This window comes from Neofelis nebulosa, chromosome 1, assembly GCF_028018385.1.
Source record: "Neofelis nebulosa isolate mNeoNeb1 chromosome 1, mNeoNeb1.pri, whole genome shotgun sequence".
In the NCBI taxonomy this organism is placed as follows: Eukaryota; Metazoa; Chordata; class Mammalia; order Carnivora; family Felidae; genus Neofelis; species Neofelis nebulosa.
This window is the reverse complement of record NC_080782.1, coordinates 223,732,414-223,760,001: the sequence shown is the minus strand read 5'-3', so window position 1 is coordinate 223,760,001 and position 27,588 is coordinate 223,732,414. Positions and strand designations below refer to the sequence as shown.

Below are 27,588 nucleotides of genomic sequence, written 5' to 3'. Positions count from 1 at the left end.
GAGCTGATTCTGAGTCTTGCCAAGGCTTAAAATCACAGTTTGCTTCTCCCTCCCCCCCCCCCAAGGAGAAAATTACTCTTCCTTCCAAGCCTGAAAGAGCTATGATGTCACTTACACATTCTGCAGAAATACCAAAGCCAGACGATGCTCTGGGAAATGATTTTCAGGGGGCGACTTTCAACCACCCTGGGTAGTCTGCACAGATAAAACAGCCCAGTATCGGCACTGTAGTTGGTTGAAAACAGTAATTTTCTTCAGAGTCTGGACTGGGAGCCACAAACCTTGTGAGTAGAGCCAGGTGGCATGCCCGATGGCCTCTGGTTCACGTGGTGTGAGTAGATACCTTGCCCTTTGGGTCACTGCACCCCTACCCTGAGAATACTAGAGACCAAGGGGGAGGAGCTAATGTTTACTGAGTAGCTGCCGTGCACTGGACATCAGGCTTAGCGCTGGGAACAGGATAAAAACAGTTTTAGGTTTTGCACAGCAAAGGAAACCATCCACAAAACAAAAAGGCAACCTACTAAGTGGGAGATCTCTCAAATCATATGTCTGACAAGGGATTAATACCCAAAATATATAAATAACTCCTACAACTCAATATCAAAACAATAAACAATCCAATTAAAAAATGGGCAAAGGACCTGAATAGACATTTCTCCTAAAAAGGCGTCCAGATGGCCAACAGACACATGACAAGATGCTCAACATCGCTGATCATCAGGGACATGCAAATCAAAACCACAATGAGCTATCACTTCACACCCATCAGAGGGCTATTTTCAAAAAGACAAGAAATAACAAGTGTTAATGAGGATGTAGAGAAAAGGGAACCCTCATGCGTTGTTGGTAAGAATGTAAATTGGTGCAGCCACTGGGGAAAACAGTATAGAGGTTCCTCAAAAAATTAGAACTACCCTATGACCCAGCAATTCTGCTTCATGGGTGTGCATATGAAGAAAACAAAAACACTAATTCTAAAAAATATATGTATCCCTATGTTTATTGCAGCAATTTTTACAATAGATGTGGAAGCAACCTAAGTGTGCATTAGTAGACGAATGGGTAAAGATGTGGTCAACGTAAGTATGCGCGTGTGCGTGCATTGTGCACACACACACACACAGAGAAATATTACTCAGTTACAAAAAAGAACGCAACCTTGCCATGTGCAACAACATGGATGGACCTAGAGGATAATATGATGAATAAGTCAGACAGAGGCAAATACTATATGATTTCTCTTCTACGAGACATGTGAAAAAAGAAAACAAACTAAACAAAACAGAGGGGCGCCTGGGTGCTCAGTTGGTTAAGTGTCCGATTTCAGCTCAGGTCATGATCTCTCATGGCTCGTGGGTTGGAGACCCGCAGGGGGCTCTCGGCTGTCAGCACAGAGCCCGCCCGCTTCAGATCCTCTGTCTCCCTCTCTCTCTGCCCCTCCCCTGCTCATCTCTCTCAAAATTAAACATTAAAAAAAAATGTTAGGAAAAAAAACCAAAACCAAACAAACAAAGCAAAAGCAAAACAGAAATGAACTCATAGACATTTGTATGGTGATAGATGGCAGCCAGATTTCTCGTGGGGATCACTTCATAAGGCACATAAACATTGAATCTCTGTTGTATACCTGAAGCTAATATGTCAATCACACTTCAATAGAATAAAATAAAAAATACCCTCAACAAACAAATTGGCTCCAGTGGGTTTCTTGTCACTGAGGGGAGGTAGAGAATATATTTTTTTTAAGAGGAAAAAAGCACAGTAGCAATTTCATTCTGATGAAAACAAAACAAAACAAAAACAGCGTGAGGAAGTTCTGCCCACTCTCCAGATACTTCCTGCGATTTGACTTTTTTTTCCTTTAAAAAAAGAATGATACGTAACTGATACGTAACATTATGTTCATTCCAGTCGTACAACACAATGATTCAATGCGTGTATGTATTGGGAAATGATCACCACAAAACTGTGACTTGTGTTCTTGGTGTTCTGTCCCAAGCCTGCTATTAAGTACAAGTATAATATACTTTACAAAGTGGACACGCCCCAGGCAGCAATAATTGAACACAAAGCAGCCACTGGGTAGTCCTGCCTTATAATATCCCGCGTATGGTGAACAGAGAGGGTGTTACCAGCCGCAGCACCTGGGAGCTGGTCAGAAATGCAGGATCTCAGGCCTCACCCCGGACCTCCTGGACCACAGTCTCTGCAGGCACGCCCCGACAATCTGTGATTTTCATGCCTGCTGAACTTAGAGAAGCACTGCTAGAGGGAATGCCCAGGCCCCCACCGGGTCCCTCGGACAAGGACACGGAATAGTACGACCAATGTGTGCTCGTGAGTCAAAGGTGCCGAGGACCACTGCTAGTCCCCCCAGTTGCTGTTGGTGATAACGGCCCAGGGGGACAGGCAGGGAGAGGCCAGGGGAGGCCGCCCACCCCTCTTCTTTGCCCTCTGCCCAGTGTTCAGTGGCCTGAGTCCCACCGCAGTCAGCTAGGTCACTCCTGTCTCAGTCTCCTCCTCCAGGTCCTTGTCTCTCTACATCCCCCTCGCCCCCAACCTCCTCCTAGCAGCCACGTGCGGGCTTTCCACCACTCAGTCTGCCTGCACTGGGCAGGTCCGAAACAGCCCGAAGTCTCCCACCTCTCTCCCCTCCTGTCTTTCCTTCTTTTATTCATTCAAACACTGAGCGTCGAGTATAGGCCAGACACTATTCTGGACGCTAGAGATACACCAGTGGGCAAATCAGATAAAGTCGCCGCCCTCAAGGTGCTTATGCTCAATCACTAGAAAGCAGGTTAAAAGGTGACAGTGCAGTGGAGACAAAGAAGGCAGGGCAGGGAGCCGGAGCGTCTGTGTGCGAGAGAACAGGAAACGGGTGTTTTTCATTGGGTGGCTGGGGAGGCGTTGCTCATGAGGGCACGCTGAGCGGAGACCCGAGGGGGCTGAGGGAGCAGCCACAGGGCCCTTGTGTGGCTCCAGGCAGAGGGGACAGAGCGGAACAGTGTGTTCCACGGGACAGACAGCAAGGCAGGTGGCCGGGTGGAGTGTGGCAGGCGAGGCAAGAACAGTGGACCTTGGAGAAGCAGGCTTGTGTTCCACGTGGGGTGGGATGGGCAGCCCCCAGGGGCTCTGAGCAGAGGACTCCCATGGTGTCACTTATGTCTGAGAGGGCCCTCTAGCTGTGCAGTGGAGAGTCAGCTGCAGAAATCAGGACACTATTCAGGGGCTCCCGGGGAAACACCAGCGGCTGAGCCGGCCTGAGGTGGCAGTGGTGAGAGGCAGGTAGAGTCTGCGTGTATTCTGGAAGTGGAATAAACAGGGACCTCCTGAAAGAGAAGGCCCCAGAATGACTCTGGCGTCTCTGTCCTGAGCATCTGAAGAGTGGTTTGCGTTTCCAGTAGCTGGTTTCTCACCAGCTGCCTCCCTGCCCTCAGGACAGCAGCTCGGAACCCTGACCACTGCCCTGGGCCCAGCAGCCCTGCCTGGGTCTCTGTGTCTGCTGCTGCCCTGGGGCTCCCCTGAAACCCCTGGACCCAGGGCCACCCTCAGTCAGCTCAGCTCAGGCATCTGTTCTTCTAAGAAGACTCTCGTGACCATCTGACCCCTGGCCAGCATCAACCAATCCACCCTTTGTGTAACAATAGCCCCTGTTCACTGATTCATGGGTGCTGACTGAGAGGTAGCTCAAAGGCATTCTTTCCAAATGTCCAACCTTGCATGGTTAAGAGTTATAATTCTGTATTTTCAGATTGGAAAACAGAGTTTTAGCAACGTAATGTCACGTGCCTGGAGTTACTCAACTCGCAAGTAAAAGAGTTAGGGTCCGATCCCAATTCATCTGACTACAAAGCCTGTGTCGTATACGGCCCTGTGTATTTCAAATCACAGCATCTGGAACATTCTGCTGGATATTTTGGTTTGCATGACTGCTGCCTCCACTGGCTTGTGAGCTACTGAAGGGGGGTGTGGGGTGCGGTGGTGGTGACGGGGATACTGTTGGCACAGAGGGGTTATCTAATAAATGTTTGCCAAAGTTTGTTTTCAACAGGGGATCACAACCCAGATGTAAGAAGCTATAGGGCGGTCATGGACCCATTTGAGATTCCAGTTATGGCTCTAGGCCCTCTTGCCCAACATCACATTCATTCATATACTTATTCATTTGACAATCTAGTAGTAGAGATAGATAATATAGAGGTAAATAGATAAATATACAAAATAATTTTAGATGGTAGTTAAGTATGGGAAAAAAAAAAGATAATATCATAGAGAGTGCTGGGGTCAGGCAAACGGAGCTACTTTAAGTGAGGCAGCAGGGAAGGCATCTCTGAAACCCAAATGATGAGAAGATCTTGGAGGAGATGATTCCAGGTGGAGAGAACACTGGGTGCAAAGGCCCTGAGGCAGGAGTGAGCTTGCCACATCGGAGGAACAGAAAGCAGCCCATTATGGAAGGCATGAGGGACCAAGAGGAGAGAGAAGTGGGAGATAAAGCTGGAGAGGTAGGTAGCGACCAGCTGATGTAAAGCCTTAGGCCTTGGTGAAGGTCTGGAAGGGCCTGCAAGGGCCATGAGACGCCTCTGCAGAGTCTTAATCTTGAAAGAGACAGATCTGATGCACCTTTTCCAATGATGCACGTAAACACATACATACAACCTGTGTGTGGGGTCCAAGGATGGCAAGTCAACAATTTCTGCTGTAGAGTCTAGTTCTAGAGTACATGGGGGCGCATCATAATAAGACAAGTCTCACCTCAATGTTTGCTCTATTCTTTCCAACCTCCTACAGCAGAAAATGACATGCTGTGGCCTCACAAACAAAGAGCAAGGCTTTCTCTTCTTTGGCAAAAAATAAGTCTTACCCTGTGCATTGTTGGTGGAAATAGAAAATAGTGCAGTTGCTACAGAAAACAGTATGGTGGTTCTTCCCTATAAAAAAATGAACACAAATTACCATACGATCCAGCAACTGCACTTCTGGGTATACATACGCCTGGAAGAAGCAAAAGTAGGAACTCGAAGAGATATTTGTACACTCACGTTCACAGCAGCATCATTCGCAAAAGCCCAAAGGTGGAAGCGATCCCAGTACCCATCAGATGAGTGGATAAACAAAATGCATGGGCATGTCCACGAGGGAATATCGGTCAGACTTAGAAAAGAAGGAAATCCTGACATGTGCTACCACGTGGATGACCCTTGAGGACGTTATGCTGAGTAAAACGAGCCGGTCATGGAAAGGCAGATACTGTATGATTCCCTTCATGTGAGGTCCCTAAAGTAGCCGAATTCACAGGGACAGAAAGTAGAGTGGAGGTTGGCGAGGGCTGGGGGAGGCGGCGCGGGGGTTGCTGTTTGATGGGTAAAGTTTCAGTTGTGCAAGATGAAGAGAGACCTAGAGAAGGATGGTGGTGGTGTGGGCACGACGTGGATGCACTTCACACTACTGAACTGCACATTTTAAAACGGTTAGGATGGGGGCGCCTGGGTGGCTCAGTCAGTTAAGCCTCCAACTTTGGCTCGGGTTCACGACCTCACAGTCTGTGAGTTCGAGCCCCGCACTGGGCTCCGTGCTGACAGCGTGGAGCCTGCCTGGGATTCTCTCTCCCTCTCTCTCTCTCTCTCTGCCCCTCCCCCAATTGCCCTCTCTCAAAATAAATTTAAAAAATAAAGACAAAAAAATGTTTAGGATCATAAATTTTATTATGTGTCTTTTACCACAATTCAGCACTTTTAAGAAGTCTCTGGAGCCCCCTCAGTCCCTCAACTGCATCCTCATCAGCCTCTGTCCCCATGACCTCACAGCACCGGTGTCCCCCGTGTCCCGAGACTGGTGGTCCACTCAATCCCCTCACTATGTAAGAAGACAAGTAAAGTAGCTGGCATGGATGAGGCCTTAAAAGCTCCCCAGTGAAGAGAGTCTCAGAGGTTGAGCCTGGCATCTCAACAAGTGTGTGTCTGATTTCTTGCCCATTTTTAAAAGTTTATTTTCTTTTGAGAGAGAGAGAGAAAGAGAGAGAGCGTGTGCACTCATGAGCAGAGAAGGGGCAGAAAGAGGGGGAGAGAGAATCCCAAGCAGGCTCCACACTGTCGGCACGGCGCTTGATGTGGGGCTCGAACTCAGAAACCGTGAGATCCTGACCTGAGCCGAAATCAAGAGGTGGACGCCCAACCGACCGAGCCACCCGGGTGCCCCTGATCTTTTGCCCTTCAAATCTTACCTGACCCATTTTGTCCAAACGGATTTCCTCTTTTGCCTTTTGCGGACACAAAGAACAGCTGGTGACCATCCCCTATGGAATAAGACTCCCAAAGCCTTCGACAGCATTGTTCAATTACCTTGCTTCTTTGAAGACGCTGTCAACATTCCCCAGCCTGAAGCTGCAGTCACTTGCTCTTGAGGAACCGAGCCCTGCGCCCTCAACTGTGCTTTGCGTGTGAGTTTGGGTGCATCCCAAATCATTCCTTAAGGACAGCTCCGGCCCTGCCCATGGCAGGGCCTCCAAAGGAGGCAGGTGGCCCTCCATTCAGGCCTCGGAGAAACAAACTTGAGGAGACTGCTTGAAGATGTATCCCTCCTTTTAGGATTAAGCCAAGTGCCCAGGGGCTGCTGGCAGAGACTGCCTTGTTTTGCCCACCCTCTGTGCGGTGGCTTTTCCACACTATGCTTGGCAAGGTACCCCGGCCCACTCTGAGGACACCGTATAAGAAAGAGGTCTGGGGCGCCTGGGTGGCGCCGTCGGTTAAGCCTCCGACTTCAGCCAGGTCACGATCTCGCAGTCCGTGAGTTCGAGCCCCGCGTCGGGCTCTGGGCTGGTGGCTCGGAGCCTGGAGCCTGTTTCCGATTCTGTGTCTCCCTCTCTCTCTGTCCCTCCCCCGTTCATGCTCTGTCTCTCTCTGTCCCAAAAATAAATAAACGTTGAAAAAAAAAAAAATTAAAAAAAAAAAAAAAAAAAAAAAAAAAGAAAGAGGTCTGTAAGGTCTCGGTGCAGTTATTCTAGGGGTACAGGTGAGGGCGGGCTGTTGATCCTACCGTGGACACGAGAAGGTGTGGGTGGCACCGCTCCCACGACTCAGAACGAGGCAAACCTGCACATCTTAGGCACGGCTTATTTTTCCCCATGGACTCTAAGTCCTGTCACTGATGAGTGTCCCCTGTGTTTCTGCTGCTAGAGAACTCTAAATCAAATATGAGGACTACTGCTGGAAGGATGCTGTCCAACAGAACTTTCTGTGATGATGGCAATTTTATGTATCTGTGCCAGTCAATAGTGTAGCCACTAGCCACGTGTGGCTACCGAGTCCTTGAAGTGTGTCGAGGTTGACAAACTGGAGTTGGCATCTTGATTAATTCTGAGTTTAAATTTAAACGGCCACATGTGGCTAGTGGCTACCAATTAGCTCTAGACACTATGCGGGAAATGCATGCATCCTGATATCACCTTTGGCTTATGTGATTTTCCTAGCAATATATTCTATCTACTTCAAATCCCTTTCTGTCTAATTATTTATAATAATCTTCTTGTGTGGCATGTATCATTGTCAGCTACCTTAAATCTTTTTAAAATGTGAGATCTTCTTATAAGTACAAAAAAAAAAAAATAACATACGCACATTCCCAATTTCTTGGACTAGATACTTCTTCCCCACTTGCTGCAAAACGGAGTAATTAATATGTTCATTTGCGGGAAGGGCATTGCAGGAGTGGGGAAGAAGCCTTCTCTACCGTTTCTTCATCTGGATGCTGCTTACACAAATGTTCACTTTGTGAAAACTCGCTGAGCTGTGCACTTAGGATATATGCACTTTTACTATATCACTTCTTCTTCAATAAAAAGTAAAGGGAAACCTATAAAGAGAACCTGCTGTGTCCAACACACAATGTTAGTTTAGCTCTAGGGGACGCGGAAAGATTCAGACAACTCGGATCGTGACTCCAGAAAGCTGCAGTTTAGTGTCACTGAGCACGAATGGAAATTTCTAGGATGCATTTTCCAGAGGGATCTCGGGCAACTTGTGCGAGCAACTCCCCACCCTCCTCTTCCCTGCCTTCCCCCCGCCGAATCAAGCAGTGCCAAGAAAGGAGAGAGGAGTTTCAGGAGGAGGAGGTCTTTCTTTCCATCTTATCGTATTTTAGTAAAAAACATTTCCAGGAGTGCCTGGCTGACTCTGTGGGTAGAGCAGGTGACTCTTGGTATCAGGGTCATGAGTTCCAGCCCCATGTTGGGCGTGGCGCCTACTTAATTAAAAAACAAACAAATAAAAACCAAAACATTTCCAAATTCTTATAAGAGGCTGGGTAACTCCCAGAAAAAACCTTCTGTCTCTTCCAGGGGAATTAAATCAAAGGAAGAGTTCTCTGGAGTACGGAATGTTAATAGGGCAGGATGAGGAAATAAAATGCAATCTGTATTTTAAGAAAGCAACTAAAAACTACCCAAGATTTGCTTCAGTGTATGGTAACTCCACCCAACTGAACAAAAGCATTTATATTAGAAATTATAATTGAAAATATAACTTGGGAGACATACACTGCTAAGGATGATGTGGCTAAAAGGTACTCTTCCAGGCAGGTCCCTCTCTCCATGACTTAACTATCTTAATGTTGCTAAAGACTGACACATACATTTTTATTTTAAAAGTAACTTAAAGAGATGGGCGGGTGCATATTTCATGCTAGAGCAGAAGGTTGCTTTCTGCTGTGACTCTGTCACAGAAACCTGTACAAATGGCCATAATCAAGAATTATGGGGGGGCGAATATTAGTCATTTCTGTCCACATTAATTTGCCTCCTCGACATATTACTATATGGAACAAAGGCCTGCATTCCTGAGACCCAAGATACAAATCTTTTTTCTTACCTTTTTCACACTTTGATGCTCTAACTTCAAAAGCCTGCACCTGTACAGATTTTATAACCATTTAAATGTGTGAATCTTTGAAATATTCTTTCAATGGTTCCTCTGAGCACAGTCCAGGCCAAGTTTTTATACTTTGTTCTTTCACTTCCGTTATTACAGGCCTCAAAAGTATTCTAATTACTGCAAAAAAGGAAGGAGTCCCTTCAAAACAATCATATTCATTTTGGTCTTTTAGCATAAACAAAACCCTTCCATTTACTTTTACTTATTCAACTGCATTATATTTTGCATACAAGCATCGGCAATCTTCAAACACAAGTTTTTTCTCACATTTCAAAAGAGACAATTAGCTAGCATTCAGTTCACTGAATAATAAAGCAATATTATTTAGTTTCTTATCTGTATAGTTCAAAGAAAAAACTGAAAAGTATCTGTGTCCCATAAACAGTTAATATCTCAAGGTGATCTTTCTGACTTGAGCAGTGTGGCCCGCCTAAAGTTTTAACCAGCTATCTGACATGTGCCAAATTCTCACTTCATTTTGGGATGTGTGGATTACAGTTCTGATGCTTAATGTCAAAATCAAGAGCTATGAAGCTGTACCTGTGATTCAAGTAACTACAATCAGCATCTTCAGGAGGTGATTTCAAGATAATGGCCCCTAATTCGCTATCAACTTTCTCCTTCTAGGTAGCCAAACGTGAAAACTGAGATGCCCAGGCCAGGGGTTTTTCAGAAAAACAAAGTCCTGGGGCACCTGGGTGGCTCAGTCAGTTAAGTGTCCAACTTAGGCTCAGGTCATGATCTCACAGTTGGAGTTGGAACCCTGCATCCAGCTCTGCAGACAGTTCAGGGCCTGGAGCCTGCTTCCCATTCTGTGTCTCCCTCTGTCTCTGCCCCTCCCCCACTCGCGCACGTGCGTGCTCTCTCTCTCTCTCAAAAATAAATAAAAATTAAAAAAAAAAAAAAGAAACAAAGTCCTATGTGCTTGGAACTGATTTACATGTTAATTCCAGAAAGCCTGGGTTTGGAAAGCATTTACAGGTAGGGCCAAGTGCAGGACATTCTTAAATCTACCTGCTGAATTTTGAATTCTAGAGTATGATTAATGATCCTGAAAGGGTGTCAGACAGCCACTGGAAGGATGGGAGGAGAAAGGAATCCAGCAATTGAGTGAAGGATTAACCACAGAACAGGACTTTCTACTGCATCCATTTCCTTAAAATGTATTCACTCGCCTCCTCCCAGACTTAATGAAACCAAAAACTCCAAAGGCATCACTTACTCCTTACAATATTTATGAGAAAGTAATTTTTCAAGCGATCATTTGATTCTAACAACCTACTTACTGCCTAGTGGTAGAAGGGATGGAAGGTGGGGAGACACTGAAGGGAAGAAGAAAACAAGCACATCCTCTCTACGGAATGTCAATATAGTTTACAATTTTCAAAGAGCTGGGTTTTCCTGAAGTCCTTTGTGGAAGGGAAGAATGCACTGGTAAAAACTCCCTAAGTGTGAGGGAGTAGATTCAGGAACCTTCCATAACAAGCAAGGTCCCTGGGATATAAGCTCATCTGAAATCCCCAGGAGTCACTGGCATTTAGCCGATGCTCAAACAGTGGGTGAAGAGGGGCACAGAGGACCTGGAAGTTGCTTGCTGAGGCACAGAGCCAAGGCGGTGAAGTGAAAACAACCCATGCAGAGAACCCTTGATGCCTCCTCTTGTGTTCGGGCACAGTATGGACCCCTCGATTTCATCTAAGAGCCAGACAGGAGGCCACTGATCCCTCCTTTTTGTTTCTTAGCTCATTGCTCTTTACCAGGTACTAACCAGAGTTTCTGGCAGAGCCAACCCCCTGGTTTCTCTGTTCCCCCAAACACACAGGGAGGTAGACACAGACAGACAGAGACCTTCCCCCCCACCCCCCCCGCCCTCCACACCCCAGTCTGCCCCAGGTACCTGCAGGAGGATCTTGTTCCCGTCGAGGTCCTCCGTCTGCCAGCGCCCCTCACTGATGGGGCTGCAGGGGTTGGGCAAGAGAGGCACGAGCTCGCCGATGTCCTTGACCCGGAACTCCAGCACCGAGGAGTCGGTGGGGACGGGGGTCTGGTCACAGGGCAGTCTCTTCAGGGAGAACTGGATGTCCACATCCAGGTTGGAGAAAATGGGGAAGATGCAGAAGTCCGTCTTCTTTTGGCTGGGGCTGCGCCGGAGGATCAGCTCGTAGAACTTGAGGATGTCGGCATAGTTGTCGTGGCGGCAGTAGATGGTGAAGCGCACGATTTCCTTGCCGTAGTGCACGGGCCGGATGGCCCACAGCGGCGTCCCGGGGGCCAGCGTGAAGAAGTCCTGGCTGCAGGGCAGGTAGGGCAGGAGCCTGCGCGGCACGCGCTCCGTGTGGTGGTGGCGCCAGGGCGGCCGCTGCAGCGTGCGGTGCAGCTGCAGGATGGGCTCCTCGCCGTACTCCTCCTGAAGGAACAGCACCACGGCCAGCGCCGGCTGCGCCACCTTCGGGAGCTTCCTCCGCCGCCGGGGCGCCCGCCTCTCCGAGACCCGGAAGAGCTGCAGGTCCGGGTGGATCCAGGCCAAGACCTTGTCGATGGCCTCCTGCAGGGGCTGGGATTCCCCTGGGTCTGCGATTATGTGGATGCTAACCAGGAAAGGGTCCTGCGCCTCCTCCACGGAGAGCTCACCTGGGGGGCGCAGAGAGAGAAACGAAAAGGCCGTGTCATTAAAGGGGTCCCGTGATGACATGCAAGGCTTTCACGGGAGGAGAGGCTAAATCGTCACTGCGCCGACTCCGTGATCGTTCAGAGCCGAGAAGCTGAGACCTGACTACTGTTGGGAAGTTCCCACGCTGGCCTGTGCTAGGAGGTCCCCGGTGCCGGACTTCATCTGGTCCAGTGTTACTTTGTATTAGGCGGCAGAAAGTCCAATCTCCACGGATGTGGAGGGGACAGCACGCCCATTAGAAGAGACGCGGCTGCATTAAGTGCACGTAGGCCATTTAGTATTTCCGGAAGGAGCTGCAGGGCCTCGCCCCACGAAAGGTCCCTGTAACACTGCACTCCTCTGATTGGCTTGTTTTGCTGGTTTACGTTGTTCACTCATTTAACAAACATTTATGGAATCCTTTCTTTACACTTCCTGCTAGGTGCTGAGCCAGGTACTCACTCTGACAGATAAAGCCCTGGCAGGGGAGGCTCGCCGTGTCCTTTGAGTAGGCTGATCAGGTGGGGTGGCCTGGTCCTGACCACCTTGCTCCTGGAGCAACCATGGGGGTGGGGGAGGGGACTGTGCACGGGGAGCACAGTGTTCTCACAGTGTTCTTGCTGAGGCTGCTTACTGGGGCTGTCGTTAGGGATGGGGTGGGGCGCATGATGGGGCCATTGCTGCCTCCTTAATGCTATCTTATGGGCTTCTCCTTTGGCAATGTCCACTCAGGGGCCCACACATCCTGAACGGGTTGTGTACCTTCCCGATGTCTCTGGCAGAAAGAACATCTGAGAGCATTGAACTCAAGTGGGAGGTTGGCCATTTAACTTGGCAACGCTACCCCACATGGTGAAATGTTTGCTGGCCACACTGGTGTATTTCTAATTCAGAAATATTGAGCACATTTTCTCAGCCTGATATAAGACTTGTTCTTGGGGCGCCTGGGTGGCTCAGTTGGTTGGGCGTCCGACTTTGGCTCAGGTCATGATCTTATGGTTTGTGAGCCCCGTGTTGGGCTCTGTGCTGACAGCTCAGAGCCTGGAGCCTGCTTCGGATTCTGTGTTGCCCTCTCTCTCTCTGCCCCTCCCTGCTCACACTCTATCTCTTTCTCTTATAAATAAACATTAAAAAAATTAAAAAAAAAAGAGACTTGTTCTGTTAAAAGGTAACTCTATTTGCATTTTTACAGGCTTTATGATTCATCCAAGGGAAATCAAGAAATCTTTAAGTCCACTGCAACTTGGGGGGGGGGTGGGGAGCGGCAAGATTCATTTAGAATGTAGATCTGTCATCACACACATGCCTCACAATGTCCACTAGGGTATTAGACCGAAGTCAATCATGCAGTCAATAACGTTTGAGAAGCGTGATGTGCTTTTAGGAACAATAAACTCGATCAATTCACAGGATGAAAAGTCAATTTTTTTTTCCTAGGCTCGCAACACATGCCAAATGGGCTTGCAGGTATATTTCCTTATATTCACCTGTAATAACACGGTTTTAACTCTGTTGGACCAAAACCTGTCTGAATTTCCATCCCAACTCTGGCTGTTAGATTATTTCACTTGGGAACAGTGAATTCAGTCTGTTGTGGCCTTTCTTGTTTACTCATTTATTTACGCAGTTGTTGAGGAATCAGTATGTTGCAGACCCTTGAGAGACGAGGAAGCTGGTGTCATCGAGTACCATGGGAGTCTGTCTACGTAGACCCCGGTGTGAATGGTGCTGCTCCCCTAGAAGTGTGCAGGATATAACCCGGACAACCACAACAGCAGCCCTCTAAAGAACCATTAAGTCACAAATGAGAACGTCGTAAATACAGTCATAAAAAATTAAAAGTCAATCTGATATATGCCTATAGGAAACACGACAGAGTAGCATCTTAGGCAGGGGTTAGAGTCTAAGGTTACCCTGCGCTAAAAATTACCTATAGACAATACTACTATTGAAAAGTCCCTTAAATTTCCAATATGGCACTGAAGGTCCTGCTTGTAACAAGACAGCATAGTCAGACAGGTGTTCCTCTGGCTGAACCCCAGATGAAATAACAGGCTTGCCGCATGGCTTATGTTATAAAAGAATAGTCTTGTATCAGTAAGCACCAGATCCCTACTCAGCAGGCTGTGCCTTTCCCCCTGCGAGAGGCTTCTGGAACATAAGGATGGCCAAGGTAACAGCAAAGTCAAGTCTCGGCACTTCCATGATCATGGACTAGAATGGTGGGTGAAATTATATAACTCCAGCCCCTTATGGCTGAGCATGTATTCTTGAACTTGTACCAGTTAAATATGAGCGTGATGTCCTTCCAATTTACTACTGTGTGACAAAGGACGGAGCAACTTTTCTTCCAGACTGCTTCTGGGAAGGTTTTCTGGAGTTTTCTGAACTGGGCCTTGAAGGGTAAACAACATCTCACTCATAATAACCTCCAATGTGGGGGAGATCACTGCAGGAAGAGGGAAGACTGTTTATGAAGGCACAGAATGGTGCAAAAAAACAAGCACATTTGGAAGGGGGTGGTGAGTAATTCTGAAACGTGGTAACAGACGCAGCGGGGAAAAATGGACTGGAGCCAAGTTGTACAGGGCTTTAGCTCAATTTGGTAGTGATAAGGGGCAGTGGAAAGTTTTAATAAAGGGATGCTGGAATCCAGTCAGGGGGAAGCCAAGTGAGAAGTCATAAAATGAGTAAACAGCCTAGACAACAGATAACAAGACTTGGCCTTGGAGGAGATGGCGTTACTGGCCCTCGTTCTTTTCCTGCCCTGTATCCTTGCTCTCCGCCATGGGACTTTATAGTTCCTCCCACTAATGGGTGAAGTGCTTTCCCTTCCCTTTGACTTCGGGTTCGACCATATGTCTAACTCTGCTCAACAGAAAGACACAATGGTGACGTGTGTTGGGGCCTGCCTTCTTGTGCTTCTGACATTTCCCTGAGAAGAATGTGCTCAGGCTAGCACATTAGTGCCAGAAAGCAGGATAGGAGACACATGGATCACAGCCGCCCTAGCTGAGTCCGGCCTGTATCAGCCAATCTCATACACCCACAGAAGAAACATGGTAAGAGCCACCTTGCTGGGCCTGGTCTGGAGCACCTAAGACATGTGAGAAATAAGAATTGACTGTTGTTTCAAGCCAGTGTTTGGGGGGGGGGGGGTGGTTGTTACACAGCAATATTTCCAGTTTCAGTGGATATACAGAAAAGGCCCAGATTCACAGGCTCTTGAGGAGGCACAGGGGACTAGCTTTGGAGCCCACAGGCCTGGGATGGGAGGCAGGGAAAGCAGGAGAGGAGTGTACCATGATGTTTCTGGCTTGAGTAACTGGTCAGTTATCGATGCTTAACTAAGACACACAAAATAGAGGAAGAAGGGCAGATTTGTGGGTAAAGATAAGGAGTTCCACTTTGGCCATGTTGGTGAGACGGACAGCCGGAACGACTGTCAGGAGGGATGTCCTGTTAGCAATGGGACCTATGCGCTGTTGAGGTCATGGGCTGAACTGAAGGATGGATCAAGTTACCTTTCGACTGTATTCTTGCTTTCATGCAGTGATCTGATACGTGTGTGCCCCCATATAGATCTGAATCAGTGGAAATCATCATGGTGGCTTAAGAAACAAATCAGAATTCATGGGCTCTTGTGGTTTTTCTCTTTGTTTGCTCTTCTGTTCACCTGGCTACTTTCTGTTTCGCTGAACAACCACTATCAGCAGAAGTGCAGCACAAGGCAAACCAATGAAATTTCCCACTGGTCGGCAACTCCAGCAAAGGTAGGGGAAGGTACCACAGCCAAGTAAAAGGCGTATTTCACTTTTCCGTGGTCACTTCATCTCCCAACAGTGGGGACACGCGACTTTGCTGAACATTTATGAATGTTCAGTATGAACAGAAAGAGGTAGAAAGGCTTGGAAAGATTTAGGGGATGAAGAAATGTACTTGAGAAAACTACAGATGATTTCTGCGAGAGGAGAAAAGGACATATGGAGTAGAAAAAATATTTGAGAAAAGGAGCTGTCAGAACAGTGAGGCAGTCCCGTTGAGATACTGAGCCCACTCTCAGGGTGTGTGCGTAGCCACGTATGTGGAGAGACGTTAGCTAAGACACATATGATGTTCTCTGTGGGCCGGCACTTTCTCAGTGTTCTACGTATATAAACTCATTTAATCCTTAAAACAACCCTGGGGGGGGGGCACTATCATTGTCTTCATTTTAGAGAGCAGAAAATCGAGGCACAGAGAGGCGAAGTAATCTGCCAAGGTCGCACAGCATCCGAGGCGCGTCTGCACAGTCACGGACGGTTCTGCAGGGAAGTGTGCTTACCCTCCAGCGCTGTATGTTTCATAGCAGGAGGAGAGCGGCCCCGCCCCATCATTTCTGGTCACACTACTAGTCACCACTCTCCACTGCTTTCCTGCCTCCTTCTGGCTGGCTGGCTTCTCAGCCACCGGCCACCAGCTCCATGTCCTGGTCACTCATTTACATCTCTTTCTTCTGGCCCTGGGTGTGTGAAGAAGAAGAATCCAGAAACCACCTCCCCGATGGCACACACCCAGGTCTTTGCATCCGAGTGCTGCCCTCTCATGCTTGCAGGCGAGCGTGAGGCCTGGGTGTGGAGAGGTCGCGGGGAAGGTGGCTTCTGAGTCCCCGAGACAGAGTTGTCAGGGTGCCTGGCGTCAGGACACCTCCATCCGCCACACAAAGGTTTCCCAGAGAGAGCAGTAACAAAGGCCATGCTGAAGCCCCTGCGGATGAGTGCGTGTTGACAGCTTAGCAGAAAGGCAAGATGCCCAGCCTTCGAGCAGGGTGGGGGCACGGCGAGAGGCATCTGACCGAGCACCAGCTCGCCTGGGCAGCCTGGGATGCAGCCAAGAACAAGCAGGGAAGGAAGATGAAGACCCGACCCCCAAGCTCCCTTTGCACTGCGTGCATCAGGGCGATGTAAGTCGATAAAATCCTACCCTGAGAAGAATGAGGAGAGTGAGCGGTGGCATTAATAGGCTCCAGCCATCACCAGCACGTGCCCACTGCACGAGGCCCTAAAATAAACGGGCCCCAGGAGCCACAGTGTGCAGCTCCAAACCGTCACTGGGTGCTGGGTGCTAGGGTTATCCACACCCCAGAGAAAATGTGCCTCCTGGAGCTGGATAGGAAACCAAGTATTTGAGGGGAAGGAGAAGAAATGTGAATAATTAATTGTCACGGAAAGCCTCTCTGCCTCCCTGGAGAAGCAGGGATGTTGCGACTGTGGGAGATGCTCTGCCTTTATCGTATCTATTACACGTCTTCTCGGAGGGCCTCAGACCGCACCTGTTCACTTAGGGTGAGACACAGACCAGACATGAACTGGGCAACAGACGGACTTCCCCAGGGCCGGTTAGAGGATGGGAGCTGTTCACAAATTTACAGGTATTACCAAAGCTGTCAGATTCCTTCCCGTGTGATCATACACATTTTTTTTTTTTTTTGATAATGTAAAACAAAAAGCACCTCTAAGTAAAGCACTGTAAGAGTCAGGCCTTCTATGAGGCAGAAGGTGTACTATGAATCTGTGTATTTGTTACATTTCCCCCCAATATTTCACCTCTCTTGTATATCCCTTGTCTCTTATTTAGGTATTAAGAAAAAATGTTTTTTAATAGAAATTTCTCTTGAGAGAGAGAGAGAGAGAGCGAGCACGCAAGCAAGCATGACTAGGGTAGGGGCAGAGAGAGGGAGAGAGAATTCTGAGCAGGCTCCGTGCTGTAAGCACAGAGCCTGATGCCAGGCTCTAACTCATGAACCGTGAGATCACGACTTGAGCCGATATCAAGAGTCAGACGCTTAACCGATTGAGCCGCCCAGGTGCCCTGGGTCTCTGAAGTTCAAAAGATAACAATTTAGACAGTAATAACCATATATGAAGCTCTTATTTGCCAGACACTGTCCTAAAAGCTTTACATATATTATCTCATTTAGTTTAAAACAATACCATGATAAAAGTATATTCTCCCCACGCTGCAGGTGAAATATTCATGGATCTGACAAGGGCCCACCCAGAACAGGGTCTCCGTGCTCTGCGCCTATGCGCTTTCTTGCTCTCTAGCTCACCGTCCTTGCTTTGCTTGGCTGGGCCCTGAAAGTGTGGCTCAGCTCCTTCAGGCAATGCGGCAGGAGATTCTGCCGTGAATGGAGGAGGACCATTATGCCTGGGCAGTTTCTGGCAATCCCGGGCCCGCATGGACACGTTAAGCTGGAGTCTGGTAAAGTCTGGGCAGGGACTGAGGTCCTTCTGCCTGTTGACGGACATCCTGATGCCGGACCTCCCACTCAGCTGTCTCAGTGCTGCCTGCACCGGGACTCCTGCCATCCTTCGCACCCGGGGGGCTTCACCCCATTCTTGCCTGTGCTGTCTCCCACTGCCTGGGGCCTGCCAGGCTGGCCCTCCTCCCAGAACTGGCAAACTACTGTGTGTCCCCAACGTATTTCCTTCCCAGCAGCAGGTATGTCTAGTTCAAAGTCCAGATCTCTCATTTCAAAGGCAAGGCCCAGCCAACTCTCAGGATACAAGTTCAGATGCCTCCTTCTAGAAGTTTTGGACGATGGCTGACGTCTCTGTCATTTTATCCACCATTTATCACTGACAACTTACAATACAAATCATTTACTGAACCAGGCAACGTTGATTGAACACCTACTCTGTGCTGGGCACTGCAGGATACAGTGGGGAACGAAAGACTTTCTGCCTTCCTGGAACTTATAATCTAGTGGGGGAGTCAGAGCAAACAAATATAGAAGATGAAGTCAGGCAGCTAAGTGCAAGGGACAGACACTTCACGGAGCAACCTATCCTGAATGTGGTACCATAACAGGTTTCCAAGGCAACAGCCACAACCAGTTAGCATCACCTGCATAAGCTACCATGTGCCATTCTAGTGCCACAAGAGGCTAAAAGAATCAGACCAAGGGCACCTCCAGCTGCTGCCGGTTTAGGGAATTTGGCCCTGGAGCTTGCCTGGACATTTCTGGAACCGCATATGCAGGAGGCTGAATAAACTCCTTATTTGCATTTCTAAAGCCCCTCTGTGTGGCACTGAGCGGTTCAGGGACTTGGATCCTTGGTCTGGTCAACCAGACCCTCATGACTGAGTGGCAGAAAACCCAGGTGAGACGGCGGATCGGGTGTGCAACAAAGGCAGGCCGGGCGCAGGCGGACGCTGGGAAGAAAAATTAGGTCAGGAAGCGGGAGGAAAAGAGGCTCCAGGGTGACGAACACAAAACCGACTCCATTGTCAAGTGCCACAAAAGAGCCAGCCTCCCCCCACTAAGCTGCCTGGTCTTCCCGGGAATGCCTGCCTGAAGTGAAGGCTCTCAGAAAGGGGCTTCCAAATTCCTTCTCCAGAGAGTCTATTCATCCCGAATGTAATGAATAACGTGCCTTCATCGTTTTTTTTTTCTTTTTTAACAGTTTTCCTTTAAAGCTAGTTCCTCAAACCTCTGAACTAATGAACAAACTGAAGCAATTCCCTTTGCCCCTGCCAATAGCTAAGATAAAATCTCAGGCTTTCTCAATCCTTAGTAGTTTTAGGATTTTGACAAGGCTTTTGGTTGACCTCCAATGCTGGGCTGTGAAAGTGGCAAGGCTGACCCCAGTGCCAGCCCCAGCCGAAGCCAAAATTAGAGGTAGGGTGGGAATAGCGAGAATCTGGTGGCAACAAGATGACACGCAAGGTTTTTTAACATCGGGGATCCGAATAATGCAGATAAAATTGTGCTCCTCTCGGGGCACCTGGGTGGCTCAGTCGGTTGAGCGTCCGACTTTGGCTCAGGTCATGATCCCACGGTTCACGAGTTCAAACCCCACGTCAAGCTTTCTGTGGTCAGCACAGAAACCACTTGGGGTCCTCTGTCTCTCCCTCTCTCTGCCCCTTGCCCACATTTTCTCGCTCGCTGGCTCAAAGATAAACAAACATTAAAAAAAAAAAAAAAAAGTTCTCCTCGGGGCACCTGGATGGCTCAGTCGGTTGAGCCTCCGACTTCGGCTCAGGACATGATATCACGGTTCGTGAGTTCAAGTCCTGCATGGGGTTCTGTGCTGACCGCTCGGAGCCTGGAGCGTGCTTCAGATTCTGGGTCTCCCTTTCTCTCTGTTCCTCCCCTGCTTGTGCTCTCTCTCTCTCTCAAAAATAAAGAAAGATTAAAAAAAATAAAAAAAAAAGTTCTCCTCTCTCAGCCTGAGTTCACAGTACTTTCTTGTAATTGAAAAATGGAATATAGGCTGAGGTGGTTAAGCCAAAACCTGTATTTTCATTTGGCAGAGGAAAACAATGTGGAATCTTTCTGATCCTTAGGCCTTTTACAGCCGTAACGATAGCTGCCTGCCTTCTCTAGTCTCACCATCTGTTGCAGGAACGATGTCAGGGATCTGGAAGTGTGGCACTGGCGTGCCAGTGTCCTGCTACACTGTTGAGACCCTATTAAGGACACTGTTAAGGACGACATAATAGAGAAAGTAAGACAGGGTCTTTAGACACCCTGCATATTTTTTCCCCTTGAAAAGGAAATATGCATTTTATTTTGTACGTACTTCTAAGTTTCATTCTGAAATAAACCTCCAGATAGGAAGAAGAGGGGGAAGCAAAGGCCAGCCACTCACCAGAGAGCAACGACAAAGACCCTTTAAATTCCAACACAGCCTGGCAAAAATTCTGAAAGGGGACTAGGAGGTTGCTAGGTCTTTAGTGTGAGAAGGTAGAAAAGCGGTAGGAACGAGGGCCATCTCTTGATGGCAGAGTTGTTCTCTAAGTCCTTACGACTGTAGTGATTTTGAAAGTTTATGAGAAGGTAACACAGGTCTGTTGCCCACCAAAGTCTGATGCTTAATACTGGACAAAGACCCTCGGAGTATAAAAGGTAAAGGGCTCGACATGACAGAAGCGATGCTAGTATTTGACACAGAATCCTTTCTTCTACTCAGGAATGTGCACTCGTTTTCAACGGCTTCGTATATACCTTGTCATTTTCAGCAGTAGCAAAGTCATCCTGAGAGCCAGGACCTCAAGAAAATTCTACAGACTGGGAGATGAGGCAGCAGGGCTCGCAAACAACGGGGTTAGGATATTCATTGTGTTTTGAGAGGTAAGTTACATCTATCACAACGGAACAGACAAAAGAGGAGGACGGTGACCAAAACCTACCCCAATGATTTGTTCATCAACCAACCCCAGACCTCTAATAACTGGAGCTGGTGGGAGAAGTCCTCACAATTACAGTAATTAAGACTTATTTTACAAAGGGATTTATTCTGGCAGGATGTTGAAAAATCAAACGTTTAGCTATTACAACCATTTTAGAAAAAAGCACTACGTAGGTGCTCATAAAATATATCCTGACTGCCACAGGAGGAAGACCAGTGATGAGATCTGGTGCTGGCTTTGCTCAGGATCAAACTAGCAATGCAGGGAAGGGAGCCTGCGGACTTTTTTTTTTTTTTTTTTTTCTGGTTTAAAATTCGACCAAATGCTCCACTGCTTGACCAATCTCAACATGATACTGACATGTTCCTGGTCCTTGTTTCCATTTCCTTAGAAAATATTTACCTTCCAACCCCCTGAAGAACAAGCCTACTGGACAGGACTAGAAAATTAAAGATGGAGGAGGCATTTAGTCTAGCCTCCTCATGTCATAGATGAGGTCCAGCAACTTGCCCAAGTTGACCGGCCACTTAATGGCAGGTCTAGAAAGGAGCAGACATCTCTCAGACTCCCAGTTAGGGGCTCTGCTTCAGCTCTCCTGTAAACAGCCCCAACGACTGCACAGCAGGAGGACACATGTCCCTTCTGGAGCTCACAACCTCAGGAAGCAAGGTATTCACACATGACAAAGAGAAGGAAAACAAAGTGGGAGATGTGTTCTAACCAACACAGCAGATGAATTTTGGAGAGAATAACCAAAGTTCCCATTTACCACAATTTTCTTCTTGCCTTGTGGCCCTCCACCTGCACATTCGGGGCTGTTCATGGCTTCCAGGAGGGTGGGGGCAGATAGGCCCATGAGTCAAGTTCCTGAACTCATATATAGTTTCCAGATCACAGCAGAGAAAACAGTCTTGAAGGGCAAAGGCTCTCTATTGCAAGGCCTGGGGCTCAGGAGACAGAAAACGTTTTCTGAGCTAAGAAAAGCTAAAAACCTAGAGCAGAGAGGGTTTTCCCCCTGCATCACCTGTGCCATGTTGCCACAGTGGCCTTTTCAGCTCAGAGATTGTCAGGTTTGGGCTTCTGGTGGAAGGAAGAAGACTGGAAGGGACCTGACCGACGTCTGGATGGCAGAGGGTTTCTGAGAAAGGATCATGTACCGAAACTTCTGGGCCAAGGCCTGCAGGGGTGGAGGTCCCACAGCAGAGAGCACCGTGCCTTCAGCTGCTAGGCGTGAGGGCAGCTCAGAGTGAAGTTCAGCTTCAGTGTAAGTACAGTGGTTCTAGTCTTATGCCTGAGCATGTGACTGTAAAAATTCATACTCACTATAACAGGAGGTTCAAATAGAGTTCTCAACAGAGAGTAGAAAATGCTAGAATGTGACTCCTGAAGCATGCCACCTCATAGAAAGATGCGTCCAAGCTTGAGTCCAGGTTATCCGTGACCTACACACATTTTAGCCTCGCTGTGCTCAAGCCTGAGGCTGTGAAATAAAGACGAATCACAGAGGAAGCCCAGCTCTCTCTGCAACAGACAAATGAAGGACTTCTCACAACTGCTCTTGTTACAAAGGACAGAGAGGCCTTCCAGTCACAGGCTGCACTGCCTTTCTGTGCTAACAATAGTGGCAGGAGATGCCAGGTGAGATAAAAACAAGAGGGGGAGGGAGAGCAGAGAGCAGACGGAATATTCCTTCCCTCCCGTAACTAGCGGGTCGTACAAAATAGACGTTTGATCGACGTGGAGGAAGGAGAGAAAGTTTACAAAGAAGAAACAAAGGAAGATGGGCAGGATCCTCTTTGCCTTCCTAATCAATTCTGAATATCGTAAGCTTTAGTGGGTACGACCTGGCTTTTTGCACAATAGTCCCCAAACACTTCCAACTTGTCATAACGCCTGTGCAGAGTACTGATGGATTTGCTGGCTGTTCCTGCTGCTATGTCACAGTGGGAGTGTAATCAATACTGTACTTTTCAGGAGAAACACAGAAAAGACTTCAGGTTGCAGGTCTCCAAAACCCAAGAGTCTCCCCATTTATCACCGTCTCTTCAGAGCACTTTTGACCATTGTTATTGTGTGTGTATCCGTCAATATTGTTTTTCATTCACAAAAATCACAGTTTTTATGAGGCCCTGGCACCCTCATCCACGCCGGGGGGGGGGGCGAGTGAAATGGTACCCCTGGAGAATGAGCTGACAGTAAGCATCAAAAGCTTTACATGCTTATAGCAATTTCACTTGTAGGAATTTATCCTAAGGAAATAATGAAGGATACACACAAGGATTTAGTATAAAAATACTCCTGGCAATGCTGTTTATAATAATAAAAAAGCCAACAACTGGGCACTGGTGAATGTAAAGAAATATAATGGAATACTGCACAAACTATTGTAGAAGTTTACTGACAACAAAGAAGTTCACATATACTTATTGAGAAAATTAGACTATAAAACTATACTATTTTTGCTAATAATATATAACTCTAGCAATATAGATGCTCAGAAAAAAATCTATAAAGGCAAGTTACGACTGTTGGTTATTTCTAGATGGTAGCAATCTGAGTTTTCTTCTTTTTGCTAATATGTATTTTCTGAATTGTCTACAATGACGATGTATTATTTGAGTAATGATAATTACTTAAAATTGAGAAAAGCACCAAGCATGTCAGGAAGGTGGGATGGAAACTACTCACTGCAGACTGTGTTCCCTCCCTCCTTGGGGTGGGTAGTCCAGACGACCCTGGTAGACCAGCTGTCCCTGAAGGGTTACTTCAGCTTCTAAAGGAGAACGTGGTTGTGAGAAGTCGGCCCCCATTTTTCCTTCCTATCCTGGACAGAAACTGACACCACCTCTAGGAGCTGAAGTCACACAATTAGAACTTATCTTTGGACCCATTGGACTGCACCCTATTTGGGGGGAAGCGGATGCCAGCGTAACAGAGCATCAAAGGAGTTGTTTAGGTGGTAGATGGTCTTCGCCGCTTGATTTCCTAATGTGTACCTTTGCTTGTCGCTTTTTTCTTACCAACTGCCAAATACCAGTGTTTCCCAGCCTTCCGGATTCCCATGCAGAGGACTTTGGCCGTACAGAACCCACACTGTCCAATAACGTCTAAGTGCACTGATTTTCAGCTCCAGTACCCTCGTTCATCTCAGGCTTCATTCACTAGTCTGTGATCTTACAGATAAGGCTGGCGCCTGCTTCTCAAAAAAACGAACAAACAAAACAAAACAAAAACAAAACAAACAAAAAAACCCCAAACACACATCTCTAGCTTGCTTGATAAGGACAAACTCTATGTTGTAAAACAAACTACTCAGGAGATAAGGAAAAAATTCTATGTTTTAAAATGAACTACTCAGGAGAGGAACACAGTTTTCTTCTTTTAAATGATCAATAATCTATAATTTAAACATTTGTCAAGTGAATTTTTTTTCTCATGTAGATATTATACAAGTCCAAGAGTATACAGATTATGCCATTAAAAATCAGAATCTAAAAGAAATCTGGATAGACGATACCTACCTTGCTCACTGGGGAGATGAGCTAGATTAGTGCCCCTTAAAACTTCAGTACAAACAACTCACATGGCTCAGGGGGTCTGGAGCGGGGCCTGGAATTCTGCATTTCTAATAGTCTCCGGGGCGATGTTGAAGCAGTGGTCTGTGGACCATACTTTGAGTAGCAAGTTTTCCAGTTTGGAGATTTATGTGCTCTGCCAGACCAAGAATACCTTCTCTGGGCAGCTGACAAAATGCTGAGCGAGTGGACCCCAACCTGCACCAGCTGGCATTCTGTGGCTCTCAGGCTGCGGCTAAGCCTCCACCTGAGTGGCTTCAAGACCCAGACTTGCCAAAAATGATGCAAGTGGCCTTTTCATTAGTTTCCTGCAAGCTACATGCTAAGTGGCTCCAGATCTAAGAGGAAGGTCCAGGAACATAATGAGCGTCTCAAACCAGGAGCCATGCTTGTCACAGAAAGCCTCGACGCTCGGAAGCATGAGAAGAGCCACCAACAGCAGGGCCCTCTCTCTAAAAGTCAGGGCAAGCTGGAAGGAGGCCAGAGCATTCCCAGGAGGAGGGAAGAAGCCTTAAGGGCTCTTTCTCACGTAGTGACAGGAGCAATGGCTGTAAGTGTACCAGGTGCCCATTGCCAGGGGATACAATAGAGACTTCTGAGTCCAAGCTTTAATCCTACAGTCACTGTGGAAGGCAGAGCCACAAAGGAGGACAGAATGGACAAAGCAAGCAGACTATCTGTCCACATGCAAAACATCTTCATGATTTCCGATTGGTCTCTGCAGCCATGGCCACATGTCTAGGAGGGCTGTGTTATCAGGGCCATGAGCGTCCAACACAAGGCCACTCACGGAGACCTTGCCTAGGGTTGCAGATTCATTCCAGCTATGTGGCAGGTCACCCTGAATCTCCTTCGAGAGCAGTCCTGGACGCGAGCGTGCTTTTAATGCACACTGAAGATGGAAATCGTTCTTATTTAGGGTTCATTTCTGGATGCTGCAAAATTAAGAGCTCCCGGCTCAATGGAATGACCAAGTAGGAGTTCAAAACCTTGACTTTCCTCTACTTGGAAATAAGTGGAGTGTTTCTCCCATGATTTGTTTTATGTCACCTGTTGGCTTTATGACAGTATGTCAAACATCATTAGTATCACTAATGAGCCCCTAGGACACTGAAGATGTGGGAAATGGATGACAGTCGTGATAGTCTTGAATGAAGCTACTTAAGACACTTGTCAGATTAGCCCCACAGACCATATTACTATCCATAACCAACTTTGCCTACAAGGCCACATTCTGATCTAGAGAAAATTCGTGCCTTTCCTTCTGATGGTTTCACTGCAATAGGAGTGTTTAGCTGGGGATGGACAGGTGGATGTTTTAGTCTCTTTGAAAAACTGTGTACATTGCCAACTTCATGCTGGTCACAAAATTATGCACATGCAATGGCTAAAATTGTTCTTCATAAGGATTAATGAGTAGATCTGGGTTTTTCCCGGATCTTAGGAAATAAGAGCCTACAGGAGCAAGCATTTATTCTGAAAATCATAATGGAGAAATTATTGTACACAGAAGAAAAAAATGAAAACGATGAAATTTACCCATGGATCAAAGTTAAATTGGCTACCATCACCTTCTCTAAGATACTGACCGTCCTTATTTGCACAACTGGCTTCTTTAAAACATCCATCTGTCAATAACTTGTCTAACAAACCCAGAAAGAAAACAATGAATTTCATTATCCCAAGTCTGAAGTTAGCTCTTGGATACAGAGCCACAGATCATTTTTATTTCAACCTTCCCCACCAGCAACAAGTTCCACAGAGCACCCCATGTCCTTTCAGTGTATTGCCTTCAAGGCTCCTTACTTTTACTAATTAAATCGCAATGAGGCTGAACTTTCCCTCTGTGCTGAGGGGAGGCACAGATATGGCCGAAGACAAAATTAAAACGTGGGGTATTTTAATACCTTAAAACTTCAAGGAAATGATGAGACTATGAAGACATGAAAGGGAGAAGATGGTATTTATGTGGAAAGATGTGCCTGTGAGACGAGGCAGCCTTAAGAAGGGATAAGATGTCCTTGCAGACAGCAGGAAGGCAAGACCCACAAGCCCCTGTAGCAGCTCTAAACCAGCCACAAGGCCTTGTGATGAACTGAAGACGCCTGACTTTCCTATTTGAAAAATGCCTGGGATCACTTGACGCTTTTTCCTCAAGAAGAGATTGTGTCCAGAGGCCCGCGGCATCAGGTCACAGATATGGCGGACCCAGGAAAGCTAAGAGGACAGAACTCCACCGGATTTACAGCCTGTGGGAGCTCTGGACCAGCAGGGAGAACGCAGGCAGGAAACAGGGAAGCTGCCTGAGTCACTGGAAGGACAGAGCAGGGAGCTAGGAAAAGAAAGCCGGGGAAACAACAGGAGAGCAGGAATCTGAGGGCTGCGTGGGTTGAAGAACAGATTCCGTGACTCCTGCCCACCCCACGATGTGTCCCTTCCCTGCATACCTTGGTATGCGGTCCGGGGCTCAAATCAGCAGAACACGCTGTACATGACCCTTTCTCCATAATTTCAGATACGGGGAATTCCTCAGGGCATTGCCAAGGGCCTCGGTATCACTTCAAAGGATCTTCTACCATTTGCATTTTGAAAAGTATGAAGTGGCACAAAATTGTGAGGCATTTCTGCTGCCACTGGCAGTTTATACGGTAAAGAGTTAATGACTATACCTGAATTGTGAGAAGGAGCAGTTTTAAGGCACAGATTAGGAGGGCAAACAGAGGAGGCTGTTGGAGAACAGTCTCCAATAAAGAGAACTAGTTACTTCTTTGACCCCCTTCTCCTGGCATTATCCTGGGGCTAGAGATCCTCAAGAAATGTCACATTGTCCTAAAGATACCATTTTTAAGCTCCCAACGTATTCTAAGAATAATTCTCCAAGTCTGATTATAATCTTTATTTGAATGAAAATATTCAATCATACATGATGGGAATTTCATTAGCATTACCTGGCACAGTTGATTTTCTTCTCCCAGCATAATTATTGTTTTTATTTTTATCCTGTTTATAAATTTTATTTAAATCACTTAAGAATGCAAATTGTACATACTGGCTTGATGATCTTCTAACCAGTTTTCAGGAAAAACCACCTAAAATTCTGGGAGTATAAATCAAATTCATCCTTCCTAGGAAGTATTGTGATTTATTGAGATCTGAGTGTTAACAGTGTATTTCGCTTTGTAGAAAGCACGAAGGAAAAGCTTGTCAGCTCTGTCAATCTAAAAAAGGCAAAGGGACCCATTGCAAGTAGAAAAAA

The 27,588-nt window shown here is 47.1% G+C and overlaps 1 protein-coding gene across 3 annotated transcripts in view; it reads right to left on the bottom strand.

The window, feature by feature from the left end:
* The window catches only part of FAM124A (family with sequence similarity 124 member A), a 99,708-nt gene that overhangs the window by 59,530 nt on the left and 12,590 nt on the right, over positions 1-27,588 (bottom strand). For 2 of the 3 annotated variants that reach the window (XM_058686349.1, XM_058686351.1), the window contains one exon: positions 10,828-11,561. In XM_058686349.1, the coding sequence (XP_058542332.1) occupies positions 10,828-11,561 (734 nt within the window). Of the gene's footprint in view, positions 1-4,260; positions 4,935-10,827; positions 11,562-27,588 lie in introns of those variants that run through there. The other variant, XM_058686356.1, reaches the window with a different exon arrangement.